This window comes from Mus caroli, chromosome 11 (assembly GCF_900094665.2).
Source record: "Mus caroli chromosome 11, CAROLI_EIJ_v1.1, whole genome shotgun sequence".
Lineage (NCBI taxonomy): Eukaryota > Metazoa > Chordata > Mammalia > Rodentia > Muridae > Mus > Mus caroli.
The window spans coordinates 67,185,605-67,210,235 of NC_034580.1; the positions used below are offsets into that span (position 1 = coordinate 67,185,605).

A 24,631-nucleotide genomic window follows, 5' to 3' on the forward strand; every position below is an offset into this window, starting at 1 on the left:
CAGTTTCACTATTCACAGGCTTCTTGATATCTAATTTGATGCTGTCAAGTCTTGATTTTTTCCCCCTCCATGCCTTGTTCAAGAAAGCCTACTCTAGCCCCAAAGTACAAAACATCCTCTTCTGTTTCATGCTTGGAACCCGTTGGAGAGAGACATCAGTCTTCTCAGCTGCTAGCATGCTAAGGCAACTCTGTCCCCGCCCCACACAGGGGCCCCCGGACTGATGCTGTCTCTGCCCTATGCTGCACATGTAAGTCCCAAGAAACAGCACTCAGTGTCCTCTGTGCTTCAAACGGACAGAAAGGGGGATGTTCCATGCTTTGGTTTGGAGCTTCTTTCTCTGTATGTAGCTCTGACTGTCCTGGAACTCTTTGTAGACCAGCCTGGCCTTGAACTCACAGAGACTACTGTGCCTCCCAAGTGCTGGGACTAAAGGAGTGTGCCACCACCACCCAGCATGCTCCACTTTTTTTTTTTTTAAATCTCACCATGTGCTTCATTGTTTTTTGAGATATAAGAATGGTGTTTGGCATTGAGCAAGTCCGTTCTTCCACTAGTCACTCCATATGAATACATCTTGGGTGTCTTCTTGGGCCCAGTGCTGGGCATTTTTTAAAAAATTTTTATTTAATATATGTTGAGTGCTCTATCTGAATGTACACCTGTATGCCTGAAGAGGGCATAAGATCACATTATAGATGGTTGTGAGGCAGCCACCATGTGGTTGCTGGGAATTGAACTCAGGACCTCTGGAAGAGCAGTCAGTGCTTTTAACTCCTGAGCCATCTCCCCAGCTTCCCCACACCCAGTGGTGAGCATTTGAGTGATTTTCTTCTGTCCTTCCTTCGTTCCTTCGTTCTTTCCTTCCTTCTTTCCTCCCTCCCTTTTCTCTGTGTGTGTGCACACAAGAAGTGTGTGCATGAGTGTGTGCAGGTATACACAGAAGTCAGGAGTCAATGTTGGATGTATCTTCTATTATTGCTCTCTATTGTTTTGTTTTGTTTTTGAAATAGCGTGTCTCACTGAACCTGGAGCCCACCAATTCAGCTAGACTGGTTGGTCAGTGAGCCCCCAGGAGCCAGCTGTCCCCACTCCCCCAGGTCTGGGGTTACAGTAGAACACCACCACACTTGGCTTTTACACAGACTGCTGGGAATCGAACTCAGAGCCTTGCCCTTGCACAGCAAGTACTCCTATCCGATGAGCCATCTTTCCAGCATCTCTGTTTTTATTTTACTTTTTAAAAGATTTTTAAAAATGAGATGTATGCAAGTGTGTTTATGTGTCGTGTGTGTGTGTGTATGTGTGGTGCAGTACCAGAGGCCAGAAAGGAAGTTAGATTCCCTGGAGTCGGATGCACAGTTGGTTAAGAGCCACCCTGTATGGGGAGTGGGAACCAAAGTTGGGTTTTCTGGAAGAGCAGTAAGCACCCCTAACCATTGAACCATCTTTCCATCTTTTTTTTTTTTTTTCTTCCTTTCTCCCTAGGAGGATCCTCACACTTGTTTGTCCACACGCTGGAGTTTTTCTTGGCTGTGTCCCTCCAGACAGAAGCTGGGCCATGTAGGGACATAGCAGGAATTTACAGTATCTTGCCATTCTGATCTCCAAAGAATCTCCGCCAATTTGCACTCCCACCAACAGCTAGGCGGCTGGGCTTCCCCACAGCTGTACTAACACTTGGTATTGTCAGCCTTTTTAATTGTTGCCAATCTGATGGGTGTGAAATGACATCTCATTGTTGTTTTGCTTCGCATTTCTCTGATTCCTGCAGAGGCTGAGATATCTCTTCCTCCACTGGTTGGCCACTGGGCATGTTTTAGAATGTTCTGGAATGCCTTGACAACACTTTGTTTATTTTCCTATCAGCCATTGTCTTTTTCTTGTTGGTTTATAGTTAGGTTTCTCAGCCTTGCTTTGGCTTTCACTTCCCCATTTGAAGTTTACTCTGCAGCATGGTTGACGTAGTACCATAATTGATTCCTCAGTCATGGAGGCCGTCCCATTTCCCTGGAGCCACTGGTGAGAGATGTGCCCTCAGCCAGCACTGGCTCCCCATTCCCCAGGGCCTTGCTTCATGGATCAATCATTACTTAGTCTGCTCCTTGGCGGATTTAGCCAGAATGGCCATTGTTTGACAACTGATAGGGCATACCCCACTCACTGCTACTTTTCATGCTTTTTGGCTGCTTGAAGCAATTTCTCTGCCAAATTAACTTTAAAATCACATTGCCAATGCCCCCCAAAGCCCCTGTGGTGCTTGGATGGTTATCACAAAGAGTTTTTACAAAGCAACTGAATCTGTTACAAAGCAAGTGATCAAGGGCATCAAGACCTAGACTCATTGATCAGTCTCAGAAGCAGGCCCAGGGGGCCAGCCAGGGGCAGGGCAAGGCTCTGAGGGCTCCTGACTTGGTCCTTTGTTTCTATGGTGACCGCGCTGAGCCTGGATTTGTCCTGGGCTTGACCCACCTCCCTAAAGCAAAGATAGCTCTGCAGACCCACTTGGAAGCATCAGGCTCTTCCAGGTCCCAGTGCTGCCTCAGGAGGAATGACTGGGCCTCAGGCCTGGCACTCAAGGCCCTCCTTGACCTGGTCCCTACCCTTCTTTCCAGCCACGATACCCTTATCTTTCTCTCAACACAACCCACTCACTGTCCCTACATCTTTGAGTATGGCCCCTGTCTGGGCTCCCTTCAATATAAGTACTGGCTTCCCAGTCACTTCCAGGAAGCCCTTCCTGGAACCCACAGAAGGCAAGGGGACAGTTCTTCTTCAGTGTTTGGCACTTATTACATCTTGAAGGCTGTGAGCATGAAACATCTGCTACATCTATCCACCCCTGTCTCTCAAAGGCAGAGATGGACAAAAAGCTCCTACGGATAGACATTGGTTCTTCTTCCTGCATTGCTCTCATCACGTGGCTGGCTACTCCTAGTCATGAGAAGCTCATTGCCCTCGTGAGACTACACAGGCCTTCTTGAAAAGAATAAACAGAAAGGAGGATTTTCTGGATTCTGGTCATGCTCCATGTCGGACATTCATCAACTAAGTTGCTTCCCATGGAAGACCAGCCTGAATAGGATTATTCCCATTTTAACAATGAGAAGACTGAGGCTCAGAGCTGTGAAGTACATCTCCAAGTCACAAAGCTCAGTGGCCAACAAATTGGGATATTCAAACCCAGGACTGTGAAAGCCAACAGTATCTTAAAACACCTTGATGGGGGGCTGGTGAGATGGCTCAGTGGGTAAGGGCACCCGACTGCTCTTCTGAAGGTCCGGAGTTCAAATCCCAGCAACCACATGGTGGCTCACAACCATCCCTAACAAAATCTGACTCCCTTTTCTGGAGTGTCTGAAGACAGCAACAGTGTACTTACATTAAATAAATAAATAATTTAAAAAACAAAAAAACAAAACAACAAAAAAACCACCTTGATGTTGAGTTGACATTTGCCTTCCTGGGACTCTGATTCAAAGGGTTGGCTGGTCATCAAAGAGCAAACTGAGCTAGAAACAGAGAGTCAGGGACTACCCTAGGTTTGCACAAGAGAATTAAGGGGAGCCAGGACTGGAAGCCAAGGCCTTTATTCCTAGGGTATACTTATTCGCTCTGTTCCTGGCATCCTGTCAAGCTAGAGGCTGCTCAGAAAGTCATGCTCAGGTTGCCATGCAGGGCTGCAAGCCTCTTAGTCCAGGTCATTACAGAGAAGTCCTTATCTGTGGGGCTGGTTTATAACTGAACACAGAGATACCTGCCGTGGCTTTGCCTTGAAGCAGCCCTCTGTCTATGGAGCACAGAACAACATTCCCTGGAGATATGCACACTGGACACAGGGTTGGGGAGCAGCTAAGCAGGAGCACCTTGGGGGACCTCACCTGCTGAGGGATGAAAGAACTGGAGAAGGTGACAGCAGACCAGAAGAAGATGCCGCAGCTGAGGATCACCTTTCTATTGAAGCGGTCGCCCAGGTAGCCAAAGATGGGGGCAGCCACCATGAAGCTGCAGATGAACACTGTGGAAAGAAGAGAGGAGAGCTGGAGTGTGTTGTGCATTCTTGGCTAAGGCCAAGTGCAATGAGACAGAGCTGAGCCTGGATCCAGATGGAGGAAGTGGCCCTGGAGGGACCATTTCAGTGTGTGGCACCCAGAGCAGGCAGGGGGAATGTGCGGGATTAGGGGACATGGGACTCCAAGTCTTCTATCACCCCCCAGCTTATTCCATATCCTGTGAGCCCTGGAATGCTCCCTCAGAGTGCTAGCTCAAGGCTTACTTACTGCATCACCCCCAGGAGCTTCCTGCCTCATAGATGAAGGCAGGACTCAGGGAAACTGACTTGCCAAGATCCCACTGATAGTAAATGTCCTAGTAGAAATGGAACCTTTGTCTGCCTAGCCCCAGAGCCTGCGTTTTGCCCTTTGTTTGGCATGCTTGCTTTTTGAGACAAGGTTTCCTGTAACCTAAGCTGGCCTTAACTTTGCTATGTAGCCAAGGATAATTTTAAACTTTGGATCCTACTACCTTCTTCCAAGTTCTAGGATTACAGGTGTGCACTACCATACCTGGTTTATGTGCTTCTAAGGATCGAATGCAGGGTCTCATGTATTCTAGGTAAACATTCTACTAGCTGGGGAACTACACCCCCCCCCAGCCCATATTGTTTTGTTTGTTTTGAGACAGGTCTCACTATACAGCCCTAGCCTCAAACTCACAAGAGTTCCTCCTGCCTCTGCCTCTACCTCTCTGCTGGGAGCACCAGCATGCACGGCCTGCATTATTCTTCCTGTATTATGCTTGAGAGAGAGGCTGGAGAGATGGCTCAGAGGCTAAGAGAAATTGTTGTTCTTGCAGAGGACCCAGGTTCAGTTCCAAGCACCGACAGGGTGGCTCACCACTGTTTACTCTAATCCCAGGGGATCCAATGTCCCCTTCTAACCTCTGTAGTCACTAAGCACTCATTCGGTGCTCACACAGGAGGGAAACAGTCATGCACACAAAATTCCAAATCTTTACAGATACTTGAAAGAAGGAGAGACTCAGAGAGGGTGACAGATCTGTCTACCTAAGGTCACACAACAAATCAGGGCAAACTTGAGCCTGGAATTCCAGGTCTTACCATCTTCCAGGTCACTCGCCCACCCTCACACCCAGCAGGCTGCAGAAGCTATCCTGAATATTGGAAACCCTGCCATTCACTTGGTCACTCATGCATGCATCGATTCATTCCACAAATTAGGGGGAGGGGCACGCTTAGTCACTGTCCTATTGTGAAGAGACACTGTGACAAAGGGAAATTATAAAAGAAAGCATTTGACTGGGGACTTCCTTGCAGTTTAGAGGGTGAGGTCCATGACCATCCTGGTGGGGAGGGTGGCAGCAGGCAGGCAAGCATGATGAGAGCTGGAGCAGTAGCTGAGAGCTTTCATCTTACCCAAAAGCTGGAGGCAGACAGCAAGCTAACTGAGATGGTGTGGGCTTTTGAAACCTCAAGGCCAATCCCCATGAAACGCCTTCTCTAACAAAGCCACACCCCTGAGTCCTTTTCTCTAACAAAGCCACACCCCTGAGTCCTTTCCTTCTGCTAACTAGGAACCAAGCATTCAAATCTATGAGCTCGTGGAGACCATCCTCATTGAAACCATCACACACTTAGAAATTGCCTTGGCCATGATGTTTCTTCACAGCCACAGAAAAGTAACTAAAACAGGGCATCTGCAACATACTAACAACATACGTTAGGTGTTTGCAACATACTAACAAAGGTTAGGTGTCTGGGATTCACGGGTAGACAAACAGGAGATTCCTGCCTTCCTGGAACTTAATGATCTAAGGAAGAAAGGCACATAAATAACACAACAGTACTAATAATTAACAAGCTGTATGAGGAATGTTAAGCAGGTACAGGAGATGTATAGATATATGAAATGTATGTGAAGAGATATGTGTATGAAGGACCACAGCCTGGAGGAAGGGGTGTCAAGAAGCAGCTGCTAACAGATGCATGAGGAAGATAAGGCTTTCCACAGAAACAGAAAGCTCAGGAACTGTGCGCACAGGGACGATCCTGCAGCCTCAGGTGGAATTAAGGAATCTGGCAAAACCTAAGTCATTTCTTGTGACTGAGGTGAGGTTGATGCACTGGCCATTCCTGTTCGAACATCTCTGCCAAACATCTTTTGCTGCTGTGTACATCCAGAGTCTAGTGTTGCCTTAGAGTATGATAGACATTATCGTAAAATCTTATTGAAAATACATGTGTGAGAGAGAAGATAGATCATACAGTATTAAATAGAAGAGACGGTGACGTTTCAACTCAGCAAAGACCTGCAGGAGACAAGGAAACAGTCATAGAAGTACCGGGGAAAGGAGAGCTAGAGTGCACTTGGTGTGTTTGAGGGGCGTGAAAGAGGCCAGTGTCTGAAGCAAAGTGATGGAGGGGGAAGGGTGGAAGAAGACAAGGCTAAGAGGCCAGATGGAGTGGGATCCTCATGGGGAAGGCAGGCGATGCTGAACAAAGAACTAATGACCTGGTTTGGCTCTGCTGGGACAAGAGCACAGTAATGTTCAGGGACTTGGAGAGAATGCCACTGTTGATGGGAGGGGTTGGTGTTCTAGGTGAGATCCAGAGATCCAGGTAGAGTAGAGGCCAACTACACAGACAGGGAGTCCCCACTGTCTCATGGAGGGCAGTCCCACTGCCAGTAGGCAGATGGCCAGACAACACTGACCTGTGTACACTGGGTTCATGTGTATGTGGCTTAGCAGCCTCTGGGGAGACAGTATTTAGGGGGGAGGAGCAATGACGAGAGGAAGGGCGTGAGCAGGGCAAAGTGGGTTGCTCAGAGTAGCATGAAGGGTACTTTTCTCTGCTAGACTTGAAAACACAGGAGAGGGGACCTGGTAATTCAGGTCTGTGACTTAAGCTTTGGGCAGAATCAGTCCTTGCGCCACAGAGACACCCTACCCAGGGTCAACCCCAGCTCTGCACCTTCTTAGGTAGGCTCCTTTGCCAGGTCACATCTCTGTCATTGTCAGCCTGTGCCGGTAAATGTGTAGAAACAGGTTCTCTAAAAAGGGGCAGAGAAGGGGCCCCACGATGCCTGGGGGTTGTGCATCTCCACAGTATAAACACTCCACCCGGCTGAGGCCAAGTCACCTAAGAGATGTGAAGCTCAGAGCTCAGTACCTTGTCCAGTCATAGGCGTCTCCACCATTCAGATAAAAGGAGTTTACCTTAAGCACACTGATAACGGCTTGATGTAGGAAAGTAATTAGGAAGCGATGACTTCTGAGAATTTATCAGCTTCTTTCAGTACAGATCACTCAGTTGTAAGTTTATATGATTTAGTTCTGAACAATGGTTGTGTCTAACAATCAGCTCACACAATTCCTAAAAATTTAACAATCGACTCTCATGAGCCACTCTAAGCCAGCTCCCCACGCCAACTTCCTCATCTGTAAAATGAAGATAAAAATAGCTGCTGCTCTGGGTGGCTTGAGTATTGGATGAGACAGTGCGGGGGAAGGTGCTTCACGCCCTGCCCTCCAAGGCGTAGGCTGGGTCAACAAGGCTCGTGTTTACATTAGCCAGGGCCAGTATTATTTCCTTACATCCACAGAAAGAATGCTTTCTTGTCAGCTCTGCCTCCTAAGACCTGCCCAAGATCAGCTCAGGATGTGGACGAGGAAAAGCTTAGTCTCAAAGGGCTTACACATGTTTAGGGGGAAGAGGAACAAACTGCCTTCTGTATGCCAGTCTGAACTGGGTGGGGAGTGGGCAGAGACAATCTGAGTAGGCAGTGCCTCTTGTCTAGCCAAAGTGCAGGTCCTACCATGAATTGCACAGCTTGATGTACTTAAAGCCTGTGAATCAGTAAGGGTCACCAAATCCTGCTAATGTCAAAGTGGGTAACGAAACGTGCCTAGTTCACCATGATGACAACACACACGCACATGCACACACTCGCAGCACTCTCTCACTCCCACACACACACTATCTCTCACACACAGTCACACACACGCACACATGCACACATACTCTCACATACTCTCTCTCACAGACACTCACACACACATATACTCTCACACACACGCACACACACTCTCTCACACACACACATTATCTCTCATACAGTCACACACATGCACACATGCACACATACTCTCACACACATACTCACATACACATGCACACACACACATACTCTCACCCACACTCACACACACACACTATCTCTCACCCACACTCACACACACACACACATATTCTCACACACACTCTCTCTCACACACACACTATCTCTCACACACAGTCACACACATGGACACATACTCTCTCTCACACACTTTCTCTCTCTCACACACACACACTATCTCTCACACACAGTCACACACACGCACACATACACACACTCTCTCTCACACACACACTCTCTCACACACACACACACAATCTCTCACACACAGTCACACACACGCACACACACTCTCTCACACACACATACTCACACACACACAAGCACACACACACTCTCACACACACTCACACACACACATATTCTCACACACACAAGCACACAGGCATGCGCACACTGTCACAGGCACGTGCACACTGTCACATTCACACACACATTATATAAATTTCAAGTCTTCTAATCATATTGTACGATGGTTAATGAAGCACGATGCTTATTGTTAATAACACCTGCAGTTGTCACTGATGGATCAGTTATGACAGACCAGGCCCTGGACACACGCTTGGCACATGCATTCATCATTTCTGTCAATTCTCTCTCTAACTTCATCTTACACAGAAGACGACCCAGCTGAAAGAAGTGATGTCACAGGGCAACTGTATGTCTGAGCCAGAATTAAACTGTAGTTTAGCTGACTCTGAAGCCCTCGCTTTAAATCATATCACTCGATGCTAGACTGGGAAGGGGATGGTCCCCACAGACACCCCTGACGTCAGAGAATAATCATGGTATACTGGGAACAGCAGGAGATGGGTCAGGCTGCAGCATGAGAAGGCCACAGAGGGACACATGTCCCTAGAGACCAGGACTGGGCTTACATTCTGAGGCCTAGCATGTCCCATCCCATCCCTGTGAGGGGAGTGCTTTGAAAAGCCCTCACTGAGTGACTGAAGGAACCTGAGGCAGGCACCTGGACCTTGGCCACATGGCACCATTTTCAGCAGGGCCGTCTGGTTCTCCCACTCTGGCTTTTTGCTCCTGCAGTGGGTAGGATCATTGCAGCTAGGTAGGCCCCCAGAACAGCAGTGCACCCGTTTCCACCTGCCAGTCAGGCCTGCCGTGCTCCCAAGCTCCTCCATTCCATCAGAAAACTTGAGCCCTACTTTTCTGTACCCACATTACAGCTGGAGCCACTGAGGCCCCAGTGAGTAGAGAAACTCATCCTAGATGACTTAGCTAGCTTGCCAGGGACCTTATGACTTCCTTTAAGAGCAAAGGAATTCAGGGTCAGGAATGTGCTGGGTCACCTTTGCAGCCTGATGAGGAGCCTCCAGCTCTTCCTAGCCCTCAGGGGTATCACTGGCCAGTGGCAGTCCCTGTACACTGCTAGGATAGGTACAGGAGGAACAATCCAAGCAAAGGACAGAGAACTATATGTCCCTCAGGAACAATGGGCACTGAGAGGCCTACAGAGCCAGTAGGCAGTTCTGCTGGGAATAAAGACCAGCAACAGCTAGAAGCTTCCTGTGCTGTCCACCCCAGCCTCCCTCTTTGTGGGAGGACAGCTTTCAGACCAGACTGGCTGCCCCACCCCACCCCCAACCTCAGTGTAGGCAGAGTGGATTTCCCGGCAGTTCCCGCATACACGAGGACATCCTGTGGCCAGGGTGTGGGGAAGACCTCACTCAGCTCACGCTTGCTGAGCCCACAGGTCTAGGACAATGGAGCTGTAGGGAAAGGAGCCAGGCAGAGGGGGGAGGGTACCCGGGCTACTGCTGATGGGCGGAGTCCTAGCTCAGCATTAGAGCTCAGGCACCAAGCCTCACTCTCCTTCATAGGGTTGGCTCAAGGCCATCAGAAAATAGAAAGGAGCCTGGGTGAGGGTATGTGGTATGTGTGTGTGTTTGTTTATATAGATTATCATGGATAATGCACACATGTAATCCTAGAGCTCAAGAGACTGAAGCAGGAGGATTGCAAGTTTGAGCTACCAAGCAGGTTCCAGGCTTCAAAGTAAAATGAAAAGTGCTTAGGACATAGCTCAGTGGCAGAGCACTTACCTAGCAAGTTCAGGGTCCTGGGTTTTATCCCCAGTGCCACAAAAGAAAAATAAGACAGATGACAGGTTGAATGACATTCCTGAGGTGACATCTACCTCCTGGCTGACAGAGGACTCAGTGTGCAGACATCTAGAAGGCAGGAGCAGGCCTCACAGGGGCTCGGCATGCAATCACCCTGTGGCTCTATCCATGGTAGGAGATGTCCCTCCCACTACACATGGGACCTGCATGACCCCAGAAACTGGCATCAGAGTAAGAGACGGCAAGGCAGGTACTAGAGAAGCCACTGTGGCCACGAAGCCTACCTCCTGCCCTTGCCTGGTCTGGCTGAACCAGGGTTGTTTCCCAAGTTCAGACTCCAGCTGGCTGCTATTTTGAGAAGACACACCACCCTCCACATCCTGTGGGCAGGGAGGATGCTCAGACAGACGTGGGCAGCCTCTGCCATCCAGGTCCAACCCAGGCCACTCTAACTGATGGGGAAGACACGCAACATACATAGCTCCACTAGTGGCATCTGGGGTCTGTCCACACTCAGCCCTCAGGCAGGATGAACAGCACTATTGCTCTGTCTATGCTCTGCTTTGGACAGAAAGCCTGTGCTGGCGTCTCCAGCCATAGGTGGCTTTTGGGGTCTCCTGGGAGGGTGGCTGTGGGGCTGCCTAGCTGTACCCATGGAACCTTGGTCTGCGAAGCAGAGCATGTTCCTGGACTCATCAAGATTGAGAAGAACAAGGCCTGAAGACACTGTCTGGTTTCACTCTGAGCCAGCTCTTCCTCCATCCCTACCCCATCCTGGCATTTCCTGTGGCCCCACAAACTCAAGCCCTGAGTAGCCTCCAGCCTCCTCTGCCATCCGTTCCTGCACTGGGCAACAGTGTGAACACTGATGCATACAACCACATGGTCACGCCCTGCTCTCAAGCCTTCTCTGCCTCCCTATCGATCGATCGATCTAAGACAAAAGCCCAGGAACTTGAGCCTTCAAGCCTTTCACAAAAATGTCTTCCTGATTCTTCTGCCTCTCCTTCCTCCATTCTCCCCATAGGGAAGGTCACAGCTGACCAATCACAGGTCACAAAGACCAGGTAATATCACAAACAACAACACACTGCCCCTTCTCTGTGTTGCATTGATGCTGACTCCTTCAGACTCATCTTCTAATTTATTTTCTCTTAAACTGCGTCTAGTTCACTTAACTCATGTTTTTGAGACAGAGTCTCACTTTAGCTCAGGCTAACCTTGAATTCAATCTGTAGTCCAGGCTAGCCCAAAATTCAGAGCCTTCTTAAATGCTTGGGATTTCAAATGTGATCTACCATGCCTGGCTAGTTATATCTATTTTTAAAATCTTCTTATAAAAACAAGCCTATTATCTATAGCTCTTTAGGCTGCTTCCAGGACCAGCTGCCAGTCTCTCACAAAGGTGAGTTGCCTGTGGCATCTGTATTTTTCCCCTGGTACTGGGAATGGACCAGAAGGCCTTGTGCCTGTGGGGTAAGCACTCTACCACTACATCATACACTCTTCATGTACTCTGTCCTGCTGTGCACTGTTCACTTCGAATGTGAGTTTGTCTTCAGGGAGAGCCATCACTGTGTCCATGTCCGCTTTGGATCACGAAGGCTTCACTAAAGAGCCATTTGGATTTGCTTTCACTGGGGTCCCTGGAAACAGATGGCTTCTATGGAAAACAGAGGCCGGAGGCCACTGGGACTGGCACCAGGCTCTCTGCAAAAAGTCAGAGGCAACATCTGCTGGGAGTGGGACCTCTACCAGCTGAGCTGTCTGCCAGCCTGGACAAGCTTGGGATCTGGGAGCTTGCCTGAGTCCTGGCAGGAAACTGAGTCTGTCTTGTGACCCTGAAAGTCTAAGCTAGCACCGGTCTGAGCTTTGGGTAAAAAGCCACCAACCTGGAAGATGACCAGCAATGCACTGAGAGCTATAGAACCAGCATTCAGGGGACGCCTGCTTTGATATCCTGTGCTGCGTGTGTTTGAAAATTTTGTGAAAATGTCATTACAAACACTGCCAAGTGCCCAGCAGATACAACTGCCCTCCGAGCTCTGAAACATGACTTCAGCTCCATCTCCCACACCAGCTTTTGACTTCAGCTCTTTGCTTCTGGCACCTGGGAATTCCCTGCTAGCTTTAGCTTTCAAGTGCAGCTATGTAATTTAAACAGGTTTTCTCTTCATATTTTCTTGAGCTTGGAGAGCAAGGTGTGGGTGGGTGGGGGCGGGGCTCTGATATCTACCGATGAACTGACCAGATGTCCTTTCCCATGCATGAAAAAAGCCCCACTGAAATGTTCCCTCTTCGGGGAAGACCTTCTCACCTGCCACCAGTTACAGCTAGGTGCACACTCTGCCCTTTATCCAGCCTCCCACTCTGGACCCTGCACTTGAGAGGTAACCGAATAGCATTTTCTACTCCCACTGAGGGAGAGGATCTGCTTGTCAGCAGGGTCTAAGCATGAATAGCACCCCGCCCAGGGCATGCCAAGGAACTGTTTGTGTAGCTACTACCCTTTCAACGTGGATTGCGGGAGCTCACCCAATGGCTAGAGTTCTACTGTGTGGCTGCTACTGAGGTAGAGCTGAGACAGCAGCAGAGTACAAGGGGATGCTGACAATGGACGCCTTCCCAGGGGGTAAAAGAAAGGGCAAGCCCAAGCCAAAACCTCTATCTCTTCACATGCCTCCCAGCCCCAAAGCCCCTGGAGCCCACAAATAAGCTGGTGCTGTTCTCAGCCCTGGCCCTTTGATCCGGGCAAGCAGCAACACCTAGCTGGCGCCCTAAACCAGCTCTGACCTTATCGGACTCAGGGAAGAGACAGGTGCCTGGGGCACAGGCCAATTAGGTGCCTTGCTCTGGTACCCACTGAGTCACATCCTGGTTGAGCCTGTCCAGCTTCTCAGCTCAAGTGGCCAACACACTGCAGGGAGCAAGTCAAGACTACGGGGCAAGGACTCACAAGACTCTGAGAAGGCTGGGAGGTACCCACTGTGACAGGGACACAGTGATGCCAAACACTCAAACTCCATCAACCACAGGGTCCCTCTATCATAGGACCTCAACAAGTTGCTCCCCTCCCTTGGACCACCTCCTTCACCAGAAAGTGAACTTGGCAAAGACAGCCTTTAGGGTTCTGGAAGAATCAAAGGAGACTATACGTGTAGGGTATTGGTCCACTTTCAGCCAGGAGGTCAGAAGGCACCATGTGCCTTCTCATGAAGCAAGAATCCAGCTCAGGAGGTGCTGCGGAAGAAAACAGGGCTTGACCTCCCACATTCTTTGGGGATGATACCTGCTCCATGTCCCTGAGAGGCCAGGTAGGACTGACCACACTCAGGGTAGCTGATGAGAGAAGCTGGGGTACAGCCTCCTTCCAAATCATCAGCAAGGCTAGGACCAGAGGGATGAGGTTCACCCAGGTTCCTGGGAACTCAGGGACCATGCTGTGTAGTCCATTCTTCCCATATTACCACTAGCCAGGACCCCTTCCTGTGGGTGATCACTGTGTACAGAGTCTAAAGCCTGGAGGGACCTGCAGGGCAGGTAGAAAGGAGGGCCTGGGCTCATTGCTTGGATGGAGGCCACAGCTGCTGGGGTAGGGTCCTGACCACTATGGGGACACGAGACCACATGGCCTTGCCCCTACTTAGTTCAGTGTTCAGAGCCAGTCAATAGATCTCTCTCTAAGCCATAGACCCTATCCAGGATCTTTGCCCAGGGACAGGGTCCGGGTGCCTGCTGAGGGGCCCGGGCTGTGTGCTTCGTGCCATGTCATTCCTGAGCTCTAGGGGACATTGTGCATATGGAATGCCACCCAGACAGGTCAGGCAGGTTCAAGGCAGATTCCCTCCACCCCCACCCTCCTAGAACAGCCAGGCTGGGGAAGGGTTCATGGGCTGGAATGTAAACCAGAGCTCTCCCACACACCAGCCTGTCTAGGGCTCAAAGCCAGATGAACTCCAGAACCAAGAACCCAGAGACAGGCTGGAGTCACACAGCAAGGTTGGGGCCCAGTCAGGACCAGACAACCTGGATTCCATACAGGACTGAGTCTCCAGCAAGCTTTCAAGCACCAGCTTAGCTCATGGTGCTATAGTCAAAGCCAGTAGGGAGGCCAGGGAGCCAAGAGTACAGATCCTACAGGGACCCTGAAAGGGAGGGCGAGGATAAGGGAGACATAGTTTCTATCTCCAGAAGGGGAGCTGACGGGCTGGAACTGCTGCACTGCGAGCTTTCTCTGTGGCCTCTGCCATATTTGCAATAGTGCAGAAGACCTCAGGTCCTGCCTCTGATGGCCCCTGGGAGGCTGGGATCTCAGGAAGGAGGGGCAGCGACCCTCAGGCTGAACCTAGACTCAAGAACCCCAGGTTCCTCAGAAGCTGATAGGTGGTGGCGTTCCTTGTCACTCAAGAGGTGAATCCTAAGTGGATCAGAGTGAAGGCGTGGAGGGAGAGGCAGTGATAGGAGCAGGCCTCTGAGGCTCAGCTGGCACCAGCCAGATCAGTGGCTCACGTTAGCAACTGGGCCAAGATTCCGGGTACCGATGATGTCTTGGAACCTAAAGGAAGGGTCACCATGGTGGGCTCCGGCCCAGCCCTGTGCTCTCTGTTGTCTCTTATACCCACTTGGGCAGATGTGTTTTGTTTGTCAGGAAAAGAAGCTGAGGCTTAGAAGGACAGAGCCAGTGTGGGTGGCAGCGGTGGGACTGTGCTTCGATGTCCACCCTCATTCACTCTGATACAAGGACAGAATAGACCAAGAGTATGAAGGCTGAGCAGAGTTACTACCCCAGGCAGGTAGTGAGGTAGGAACAGGCCTCACCTGACTGCAGCAAGCCGGCGCCCCGGTCCTTGACCCCAAAGTGCTGCTGGATGTCCAGAAGAACACCTGGAGGGGAGACAGAGGGTGCTTACTGCAAAGTCTAATGCAAGGGCATTCCCATTACCCATTAGTTGCCTCGGTCTCAGACCAGCTGGGCTCATCTCCTGCATTCCTACCCTGCTGTGACCTCCTCTTTGCCAAGGCTAGCCAGACTACTGGGAAGCTTGGGGTGCCAGCCTTCCCACATATCCCTACTGAAGGCCTCCTAGGCTTAGGCTGGGCATGATGTCTGCTCATCAGCCATGAAATGAGCCTGAAATATGAGGCAGAGTGAGGTTCCTCTGTGGTAACTCAATGAGGTTGACCTTTGGCTTGCCTGTGGCTCAACCCTGAGTGAGGGATCAGGCCTTGCTCTCTGCCCTTTACAAAGTCCTCAGATAAGGAGCAGAGAGCAGCCACAGCCAGTTATGGAAAAGACTAGTGGCTAGGAACATTGGCAAGGTGACTTAAAGCAACATATACACAAGTGCACTCTCTCTCACACACACACACACACACACACACACACACCACTCATGCCAGCTGCTCTCACGACCAGGACTGTAGTTTCCAGACACAGGATGCAGGCCTCAGGGGGACTCTAGGCTGGGGAAGGTCATAGAGGCCATGACTGCTTCCACCACCTTTGCTTTCCACTGTGGCTCTGTACACAGAAGCTACAGAAAACCTACAAACCATTCACTGCTGACAGAGCCATGGCTACGTGGGGGCTTCCGTAGCTCTTAGCCAAGTGTTCAGAGTTAGCACAACCCCAGAAGCCTAGCCCCAGGTCCCACCAGGCTTATCTCTGTGGACAGAAGGACCACAGTCCTTTACCACAGAGAGGGGGTTAGGAGGAGAAGAGGAAGAGACAACGCCCTCCCTTCAATAGCTGCCCGCACCGGAGCAGAGGCCCTTGGGGAACCTAGAGCTTTGTCTGACAATAACAGCATTACCGGTGATGGGCGGTTTGTGTTTCTGGGTTACTCATCTAACCCTGCAAGACTGGCACTGTTATCCCACTGGACAGGTAAGGAAACTAAGGTACAAGAACCATATGCCCAAAGTTACCAACACCGAAAGGGGGAGACAGGGATTGCTGAGCATGGTGTCTGGTTCTTATAGTAGATGGGGTGGGGGCACCAAATGTCATTGTCCCTCTCTAGACTCTGCTGGGAATCTGAGGGGACTCCATGGCTGCAGGACCAGGCCTAGCTGGTGACTGGCAGCCTGACAGCCGGGAGAAAGCAACCTCCTCTCTAATTCCCTGAGTGGATTCACCATAATTACGATAATGAAGAGGCAGTGTGAGGCCCAGCTAATGACTTAATAACCAAGGTCTAATGGGGCAATGCCCTTGCCACAACGCTGGATAGTAAGAGCTAGGTCTGAAGATGGCCACAGTCACTATATGGGACCAGAGGTACCCTTGACCAGCCTCAGAGGCCAAGAGGCAGCACCAACCTTGGGGAATCACCCACACTCACCTCCCAGTCCCCAACCCCCAGCCCCCAGCCTACTCTCTTTTGTGAGCCAGGCCTTGCTCTCAGTCACTGTCACCCATGGCTCCTCTGTGTACAAACCCTTCCTCAGGTCACAGTCAACAAACAGGTCCACAGTTCTGCCAACCCTGCCCTCCCGCCCCACTTCTTGGATGACAGCTCCACCTCCCAACTTACCCAGTGCCTGCTTCCCTCCAAACACCTCCTCTCTGTCCTGGCCCAAGGCTTACTCACTATAGTGATCCCTGCCACCCCTGCAAGACTGGCGTCCACGCCTCCTCTTCTAAGCAGACTTCCCTTATTTCTCTTCCTCCTGCCACCCTCAGTCCATCAATGCCCAGCGCTTGCTGGTCTGTTCTGATACTAGCACCCATCCCAAAGATGGGTCAGGATGAGCTAGTTCAACAGGGGAAGACACACATGGTCATGGGGGTAAGCTCATGGGACCCACTGTGACTGGGAACTAATGTATTAGCAAGTGTTTCCTGGTGAACTCTGGTACCGAGAGACTCTCATGGCAAATCTGATCCTGCCACTTGCCTGGCATTTGAGTTGCCACCTCGGTTCTGCACATGAATAACCTAAAGCTAAGAGGAAGGAAGCCACTGTGATCTAGCACCTCGGGCTGGACACGGGCTTTGAAACCAGGTCTGGAAATACTGAAGGGGAAAAAAAACAAGCTTTGTTTCTTTGTACTCTCATATCAGTTGGCCTCTGTGAGCAAGGTAGGGGATCCCCACACAACACACAGGCCATGGTGTCGGCAGCAGACACAAGTGGGGGAAACACTTCAGCTCTGACAGTATCCACCTGAGGAGTAATCAGACCCCCTCAGGGTGAAGACTCACTATAGTGAGTCACTATATATAACAGTCCCAAGGCTGTTCCCCGGCACAGGTGCTTTAACCCCCAGGCTGCCCTGTGAGATTTCCATAATCCCAAATTCAATTCATTTGCTAGCACAGTTCACAGAACTCAAGGGAACACACACACACACACACACACACACATCTGTGACAGAGATTTCAGAGTACACAGAGAACAATGCCTGCGTTGAGATTCATGGAGAGGGACACAGGGCCTCCTCACCTCTTAAAACATCATCTACAGGAACACCCACAGGAACCTCCCAGCAGCCCGCCCTCCAGTCCTTTGGGATTTTTGCAGAGGCTTTGTTTCCAGGCCTGACTCGTTGACCCTTGGTGGATGAGCTCAGCTCCCCCTCTGTCCAGGCTTCCAACCCCTCCTGGGCCTTCAGTGACCAGGCCTATACTGAGACTCCCTGGGGGCACTGCCATCAGTCAACATTAGCATGCCAAATATGCTAATTATTTTGAAAATTCCAATGACTTTTGGGGCTCTGTGAGGAGGCAGGAAAAAAAATCAAACACAGATTCCCTCACAGCCGCTAGATTTACCCCTGCCTCTTACTGCTTTGTATTCATCCCCTAGCTCAGGGCCCAGCACAGAGCTGGTCCCCAGGGACAGCAGTGGGTGGGATGGATGTAGAGCTTAATGGGTAGGGCTCAGGCCACAGTGAGGCTCTGGAACTCACAACAAGGGCAGTCACAGCTTCAGTGTTAGGTAGCCAAAAGGATGGGTGATCAGGAAGGAGTAGGAGAATGAACCACACCCCACACCCCCAGGCTGTGGCTGTCCACCCACTGCCAAAGAAAGAGCATAGGTCTGAAGTAAAGAGACCCCTCTTTCAGGGAAGGACATTGTATCGAAATCTGTAGAACCTTCCAGCTGGTCATTCCCTATCCAGTGCTTTTCAGATTGACATTTGCTTCTGTTTCCAGGAAGCCTTTTCCATTTCCCCCTATGCAGACAGGCATCCATGGTCCCCAGGAACTCCTGGGAAGTCTAGAAACCAGGGCACAGGAAGCTTGGAATCCCCTCTGCCGCATGCCCTAACGCTGTGGGTGTAAGGCCTGAGTAACCTTCCTGAGGATCAGGGGCTCCATCAAGAGACCCCTCTGAGCCGGGCATGGTGGCGCACGCCTTTAATCCCAGCACTCGGGAGGCAGAGGCAGGTGGATTTCTGAGTTCGAGGCCAGCCTGGGCTACANAGTGAGTTCCAGGACAGCCACGACTACACAGAGAAACCCTGTCTCGAAAAACCAAAAAAAAAAAAAAAAAAAAANAGAGAGAGAGAGAGAGAGACCCCTCTGAGCCTTTCTAGGTCATTGGCTCTTTCTGGCCTGCTGGCCTGGAGGGAAGTGGGGTGACATGGGATCAGGATCCCGATAGCCACTGGCACGGGAAGCATGTGTCACAGCAGGCTCACAGCTGGCTCACATTTTCCTCTGGGCTCCAGCCTGGCGCAGGCACACACATCCTCCCTTTTTGACCACAGCCTTACATTTAGTCTTTCCTGGAGGCTGAGGTTTGCTGGGTCACAGAATGGGCCTCACGCCCAGGAGCAGCTTCCCACAGCTCAGTCCAAGCCCAGCCTCCTGGCCCACCAGTTCCAACCAGGCAGCGGGCAAGGTGAGATTCCCACCCCAGCAGGGTACCCCCCCCCCCACACACACACCTATTCCAGTCATAGGCTAACCTCTCCAGGAAGCCACCGAACTCACATTCAGAAGGGCTCCCTGGCCACAAGGTCTCCATTCCCAAGGATACACATTCTGGAATAGAATCTCTGAGTTCTCTAATTCATTCACAGCCATCACACCCCTCTGGGGGAGGCTCTCCACTCCTCATTTGTATCCTGCATCTGTCAGCCTCTATCTGGTACCTCGACTTTCAGCCTCTTCTTGGTGTCTGCCTCCACCCACCATTCCACACCATATGCATCTGTGTTGTGGGCACACCCCAACATGTCCACTTGGGCAGCACCCCTCCCTCCTTCACAGAAGCAGCTCTTGAAATTGCCCACCCCCCATGAGTCTGGGGATGTGGCTTAGTGGCTAGACGGCCTGCCTAGCACACACAAAGCCTTGAATTTGACTCCCAGCACTTCATATACTAAGTATGGTGGTGCGTGATACCTCTAATCCCATCACCCAAGAGGTAGAGAGACAGGAGGATTCCCTTGGCTATATATCAAGTTCAAGGCAGGCCTGGGTTGAATAAGACCCTCCAAACAAAACAAGACAAAAATAGAATTCTGCCCTCCAAATTGTGTCCCCATTCAGGATGGGCAACGCCCCCTACTCCCACCTCTGGTGGTTCACTGACCCTCCTCTTATCCTTCAGTTTCCTAGCTCTCTTTCCACAGCTGCCAGCAGGTTCTACCCCCTAAGCAGCCACTGAACACCCAGGCTACCTTAGGAGTCACCTTTAGCCCTCCTGAAAGCCCCAAGCCTCACAGACAAGTCCAGTTTCTTTTCTTCTTCACTGCTTAGCCTAGCTGACAGTTTTCCTGCTTCTAGCCCTTGCTTGCTCCTGCTCATCGCTCCTGCAGCTAGACCTCATAAACATTTAGCAATCACTAACTGGGTTCCAGGTCCTAGGCTGAGCCTCTAGAATCCTCAAGGTTATTCCTAGACTCAAGGGGCTAATGCTATCGCCAGCCTGGTGGATGTCAGCTCTGGTCATGCTTCAGACTCACCCACAACTTCTTTAAGATCTGCTGACTCAGCCTCTGGCTCAGTGATACCACAACAGACCAGAACAAGGTGAAGAGTGCTGGGAGGATGCTAACTCCCTGCCTATGGCTGCCCAGAGCCTTCTATAGTTCTCTATGGCTGATGTGACCTGACTTGCCATACACACACACACACATGCACAGAGCACCAAGCTCTAGCTGTGACTACTCACTTTCCTGAAACCACATTTCTTTCCTGAATAAATGGACAAAACGGAGAAACTAGGTTGGTCGAAAACCTGCCCAGGACTTTCAGTCACTCTTAGAGAGAATGCCTTCTTTACAATATGCTGCCCCTGTCAGGCCTGGTGCTACATACCTGTAAGCCCAGTTACTTGGGAGGCTGGGGCAGCCAGATGAAAGGCTTAAAGCCATCTCAGGAAACTTAGACAGTGTCATAAAATATAAAAAGTAAAGAAAGCAGGTATGTGCATACCACAATTTTAATCTCCCCACTCAGGAGGCAGAGGCAGACTGATCTCTGAGTTGGAGGTAACCCTGGTTTATGTAGTGAGTTCCAGGACAGCCAAGGATACATAGGGGAACTCTGTCTAAAGATAAAGTTTTTGTTTTTTGTTTTTTGTTTTTTTTTTAAGTAAAGAGAGGGCTGAGGATGTAGCTCAGTGGCAGAACACTTGCCTAGCATGCATAAGCTCCAGGTCGATTCCCAGAACCAAAAATCTATAAACACAATGGCCAAAAGTCACTGGCCAGGCAAATCAGTAGTCCATGTGACTGGCCCTTCCCAGTCCCAAGCATGGCCATGCCCCTTTCCTGGGATGTCCACTGCTACTTGTTAAGATCTACTTCATCCTCCAAGGTCATACCCACCAGGGTATCTTTTAGGCCTCTGAGGCTCTTGCTGAGCCTGTGACCCTCAGGAAACCCTAGCACTGTGCACTCTTTGTTCCCACTCATATTCCAGCTGTCCCAGAGGCTCCTGGGGAGCCCCCATCATGACCAGTAGCCCCAAGAGACCAACCCCTGATTCAGGATGCCAGGCCTCCTCCAGCCAAGCCCATCCTGTTGACACCAGAGTCTTCAAAAGGCTGAATGTAAGAAAAGGCCACATTGCTGGGTGTGGTGGTACACCCCTTTAATCCCAACCTGCTCTACATATACCCTCACCCCCCCAAAAAAAGGAAAATGAAAAAGGTGCACTGCCCTTGGAAGCCCTGCCTTAGGCAACCTCAGATCCAAGGTCAAGACAGAATGATTTTGAGAGCTCTTCCTGCTTGACTATCCAGAACAGTCTGGGTGGCACTCACACCTGTCCCCCAAACCACATTCACCTGCCTCAGCCTTTCATTAAGCAGCAGTCAGCTTAGCTGAGCTCTCAGGGTCTACAGGGCCAGACCATCTGGGTTTAAATCCTACCTTTTCTACCTTCCCTGCTGTGTGACTATAGGAAAGCTACTTAACTTCTCTGAGCTAGTTCCCATCTTTACGACTTAATTTTGCTTTCCATGATTGCTAGGAGGCTTGCACAGATTAGTCCATGTGAAATATTTTTAGAATGGTGCCTGGCACATGGTAGGTACTCCATGCATGTCATATGGTTACCCCTGATATTTAAGTGGAGGGGCAGCGAACAGCTGCAGCGCAGACGACTCTCCTTTCAGGTTTCCTTTCTCTGAACTGAGGTGGATATCTGAAAAGCAGGTCCTAGGGATCTGAAGGGATGCCCACCCTGCCTTCTGTCAGTTCCCCTCAGAAACCTGGTCCCTGTGTGGCAGCCTCGGCACTGGCTCCCTGTGGGAGTATTTCCCATCCAGTGCTTGGCAGCTTCTACCCTGGTAATTACAGAGGCTCAAGAGCCTGGCTCTGGGTGGCTACAGCCAGGAAGCCACAGCCTGGGGACCCAGCCCAGGCACACACACTCTCAGACCAACCTCTGCCTGTCCTTCAGGAACAAGCTGACCAACCCATCTGCCCCGTCCTCAGAGCCTCGGCTGCTGACTTAAAAAGTGGCCTGGCATCCTCACACAACCTCACTGTGTATGTTCTAAACTCACACACGGTGAGCCCGCTTCTCCAACACTGCTCTGCAAAGCTAAAACCATTAATATCAGCACAGTCTAGAGCGACTCTGGCTGGGGCCATATTGGTAAAGAGCCCTAGCCTGGATGGAGCCTTGGACCCTAGGAAAAGCCCTCCCTACTCTAGAGACCTCCCACACACCTCCAACAGCCTTGGAGATGCCCCTCCTCATCTAACTCCTGCCAGGGTGGGTGGGACCAGCCACTGGCCTGTGGTTCTACTCTATCATTTGGGGCTGCCTTTCCTGGAACCAGACTCAGCCTTAGCAATTTGGGGGCACTGCACGGCCACTCCTTCCCAGCTTAGCCACACAGCCCTGGCCTGGACCGGCAACTCCTCCAGATCACCAGGGGCCAGAGACAAGGTGGCCACAGCTTTATCTTGACCCTCAGAGGTGTGGCAGTATGACCATCAAGGTGATAGGAGGCCAAGGCATGGGGAAAAGAGCAGAGGGAAGAGATAAGAGGTCTGAGTTGGGTTGGCTCAAGCCTTCTGTGTCCTTCACTAGTAACCACAGAGCCTGGGGGGACTCATATCTAAGAGGTACATGGGACAACAGCCAGGGACCAAGCAAGAGCTTGGCTAAGCTGGCTTCCAATCTCTGGGGCTTTGCCTGGGCTCGCACTGTCAGTCCAAGTCTCCTCTCAACACCACCCACACCGGTTGTCCTTACATCCTTGACAGAAGCAACCCCTCTGCCCAGGCCTAGCCCCTCATAATCTACACAGCCAAATCCTGATGCTTGCCTGGGAGTCTCATTCAACAATGACACAGAGACAGGCCACAGCTGAGTGCTGGGAGACTGGATGGAGCAAATTCTGCAGCTTAGCTGAGGGCCGAAGGAGAGATATAGACCGAGACTGTGTTCCCTGTCCCCCAGTTCTGGCCGTGCACTATCCTTGCCTGCTCACCCCTCCCAGCAACAGGAGAGAACCAGACTTCCAGCAGACTGGCTCTCTGCCTCACAGGATCTCACTGCAGTGCCAGGCCCAGCCTCATCCACAGGTGAGACAGGGAAAGCCACCACCACGGTGCCCTCCCAAATGTCCTCCTGAATGCCCAGAAGTGGCTCCACCTGAGGTAAGGAGGCCCCCATTGTCCAGACTGAAGACTGGGCAGACAAGGACAGCCCTACCCCACTTCGTCTCACTTCCTTCCAGGAAATGCCAGCTCAGAGGTTCATTGTGTATCCTGGCCAGGATAAAAGGGCAGAATCCACAAACCAGCTATGGCCATAGAGCCTCAGCCTCTTCATGGGGGCCTGATCCTCTGCCTGTCCAGCTAACCAGTGCCCTGCCCATCCCAAAGAAGGTGTTCTGAGGTTGGCAGGGCTGGATCATCTAACTGCTACCCAAGCCTGTGCCAGCCTCCCGTGCACACTGAGATCACAGATATGCCAGCCTCTTGAGGCTGGAGGGAGACAGTGACCCTATTGAGGGGACATGTGCCATGATGGAAACAAAAACAGGCCATTTAAAACTAGGAGATATGGCTCATCAGGTAAAGGTGCTGACACCGAGCCTGATGACCAGAGTTCAACCCCTGGCATGCACACTATGGAAGGAAAGAAACAACTCCTGTAGGTTGTCCTCTGGCTTCCACAAGCCTGCTTATGGTACATGTGCACGTATGATAAATAAATGTAAAAATTTGTTAAATTAAATTAAAAATAAAACCTGGAGCTGAGCTAGGCTGAGGGTGTAGCTCAGTTGGTAGAGTGCTTGCCTGGCATTGGGTCTGAATCCTAGCACTTCATAAACGAGGGATGGCAGCACACATCTATAATTCCAGCACTTGGGAGGTAAAGGCAAGAGGGTCAGGGGTTCAAAGTCATACTCAGCTATATAGCAGGTTCAAGGCCAACCTAAGCTGCATGAGAAATTCTGTCTCAGAGAGGAAGAGGTTGATGGAGAGATTGCTCAGTGGTTGAGCGTACTTATGGCCCTTGCATTGCACAGGACCCAGGTTCAATTCCCAGCAACCACGTGGTGACCCACAAGCATCTCTAACCGGGGTATCTGATCTCTTCTTCTCACCCCACCCCTGGGCATGAGGCAAGCATGGGATGTACGTGCAGGCAAAGCACACACACAAAAATAACTATACCTAAATTATTTTAAAAAATAAAGTAAGTGTCAGACACCTGTCTCAGACCAGAGAGGAGAAAAACTTTCTGAAACAAGGGCAGACACTGACAAGATCTGCAGGGAAACTGAAGTCAGCGTTTGCAGCTCCTGGGATCCATGGTTGATGGTTCTGGGAGATGGAGGTCTAGGGAGAGCCAGAGACACCAGAAAGGTTTTTCTGAGACCAAGTGCCCACAACACCTTTGGAGTGACACAGCAAAAAAAAAAA

At 50.8% G+C, this 24,631-nt stretch overlaps 1 protein-coding gene across 5 annotated transcripts in view; it reads right to left on the reverse strand.

Moving 5' to 3' along the window:
- Positions 1-24,631, reverse strand: part of Spns2 (sphingolipid transporter 2) — a 38,762-nt gene that overhangs the window by 8,345 nt on the left and 5,786 nt on the right. For 3 of the 5 annotated variants that reach the window (XM_021177881.1, XM_029483311.1, XM_021177880.2), the window contains exons 2-3: positions 15,098-15,163; positions 3,882-4,018 (exon numbers count right to left, since the gene is read on the reverse strand). In XM_021177881.1, coding sequence (XP_021033540.1) covers positions 3,882-4,018; positions 15,098-15,163 — 203 coding nt within the window. Of the gene's footprint in view, positions 1-3,881; positions 4,019-15,097; positions 15,164-15,273; positions 15,749-24,631 lie in introns of those variants that run through there. The other 2 variants (XM_029483310.1, XM_021177884.2) reach the window with 2 other exon arrangements.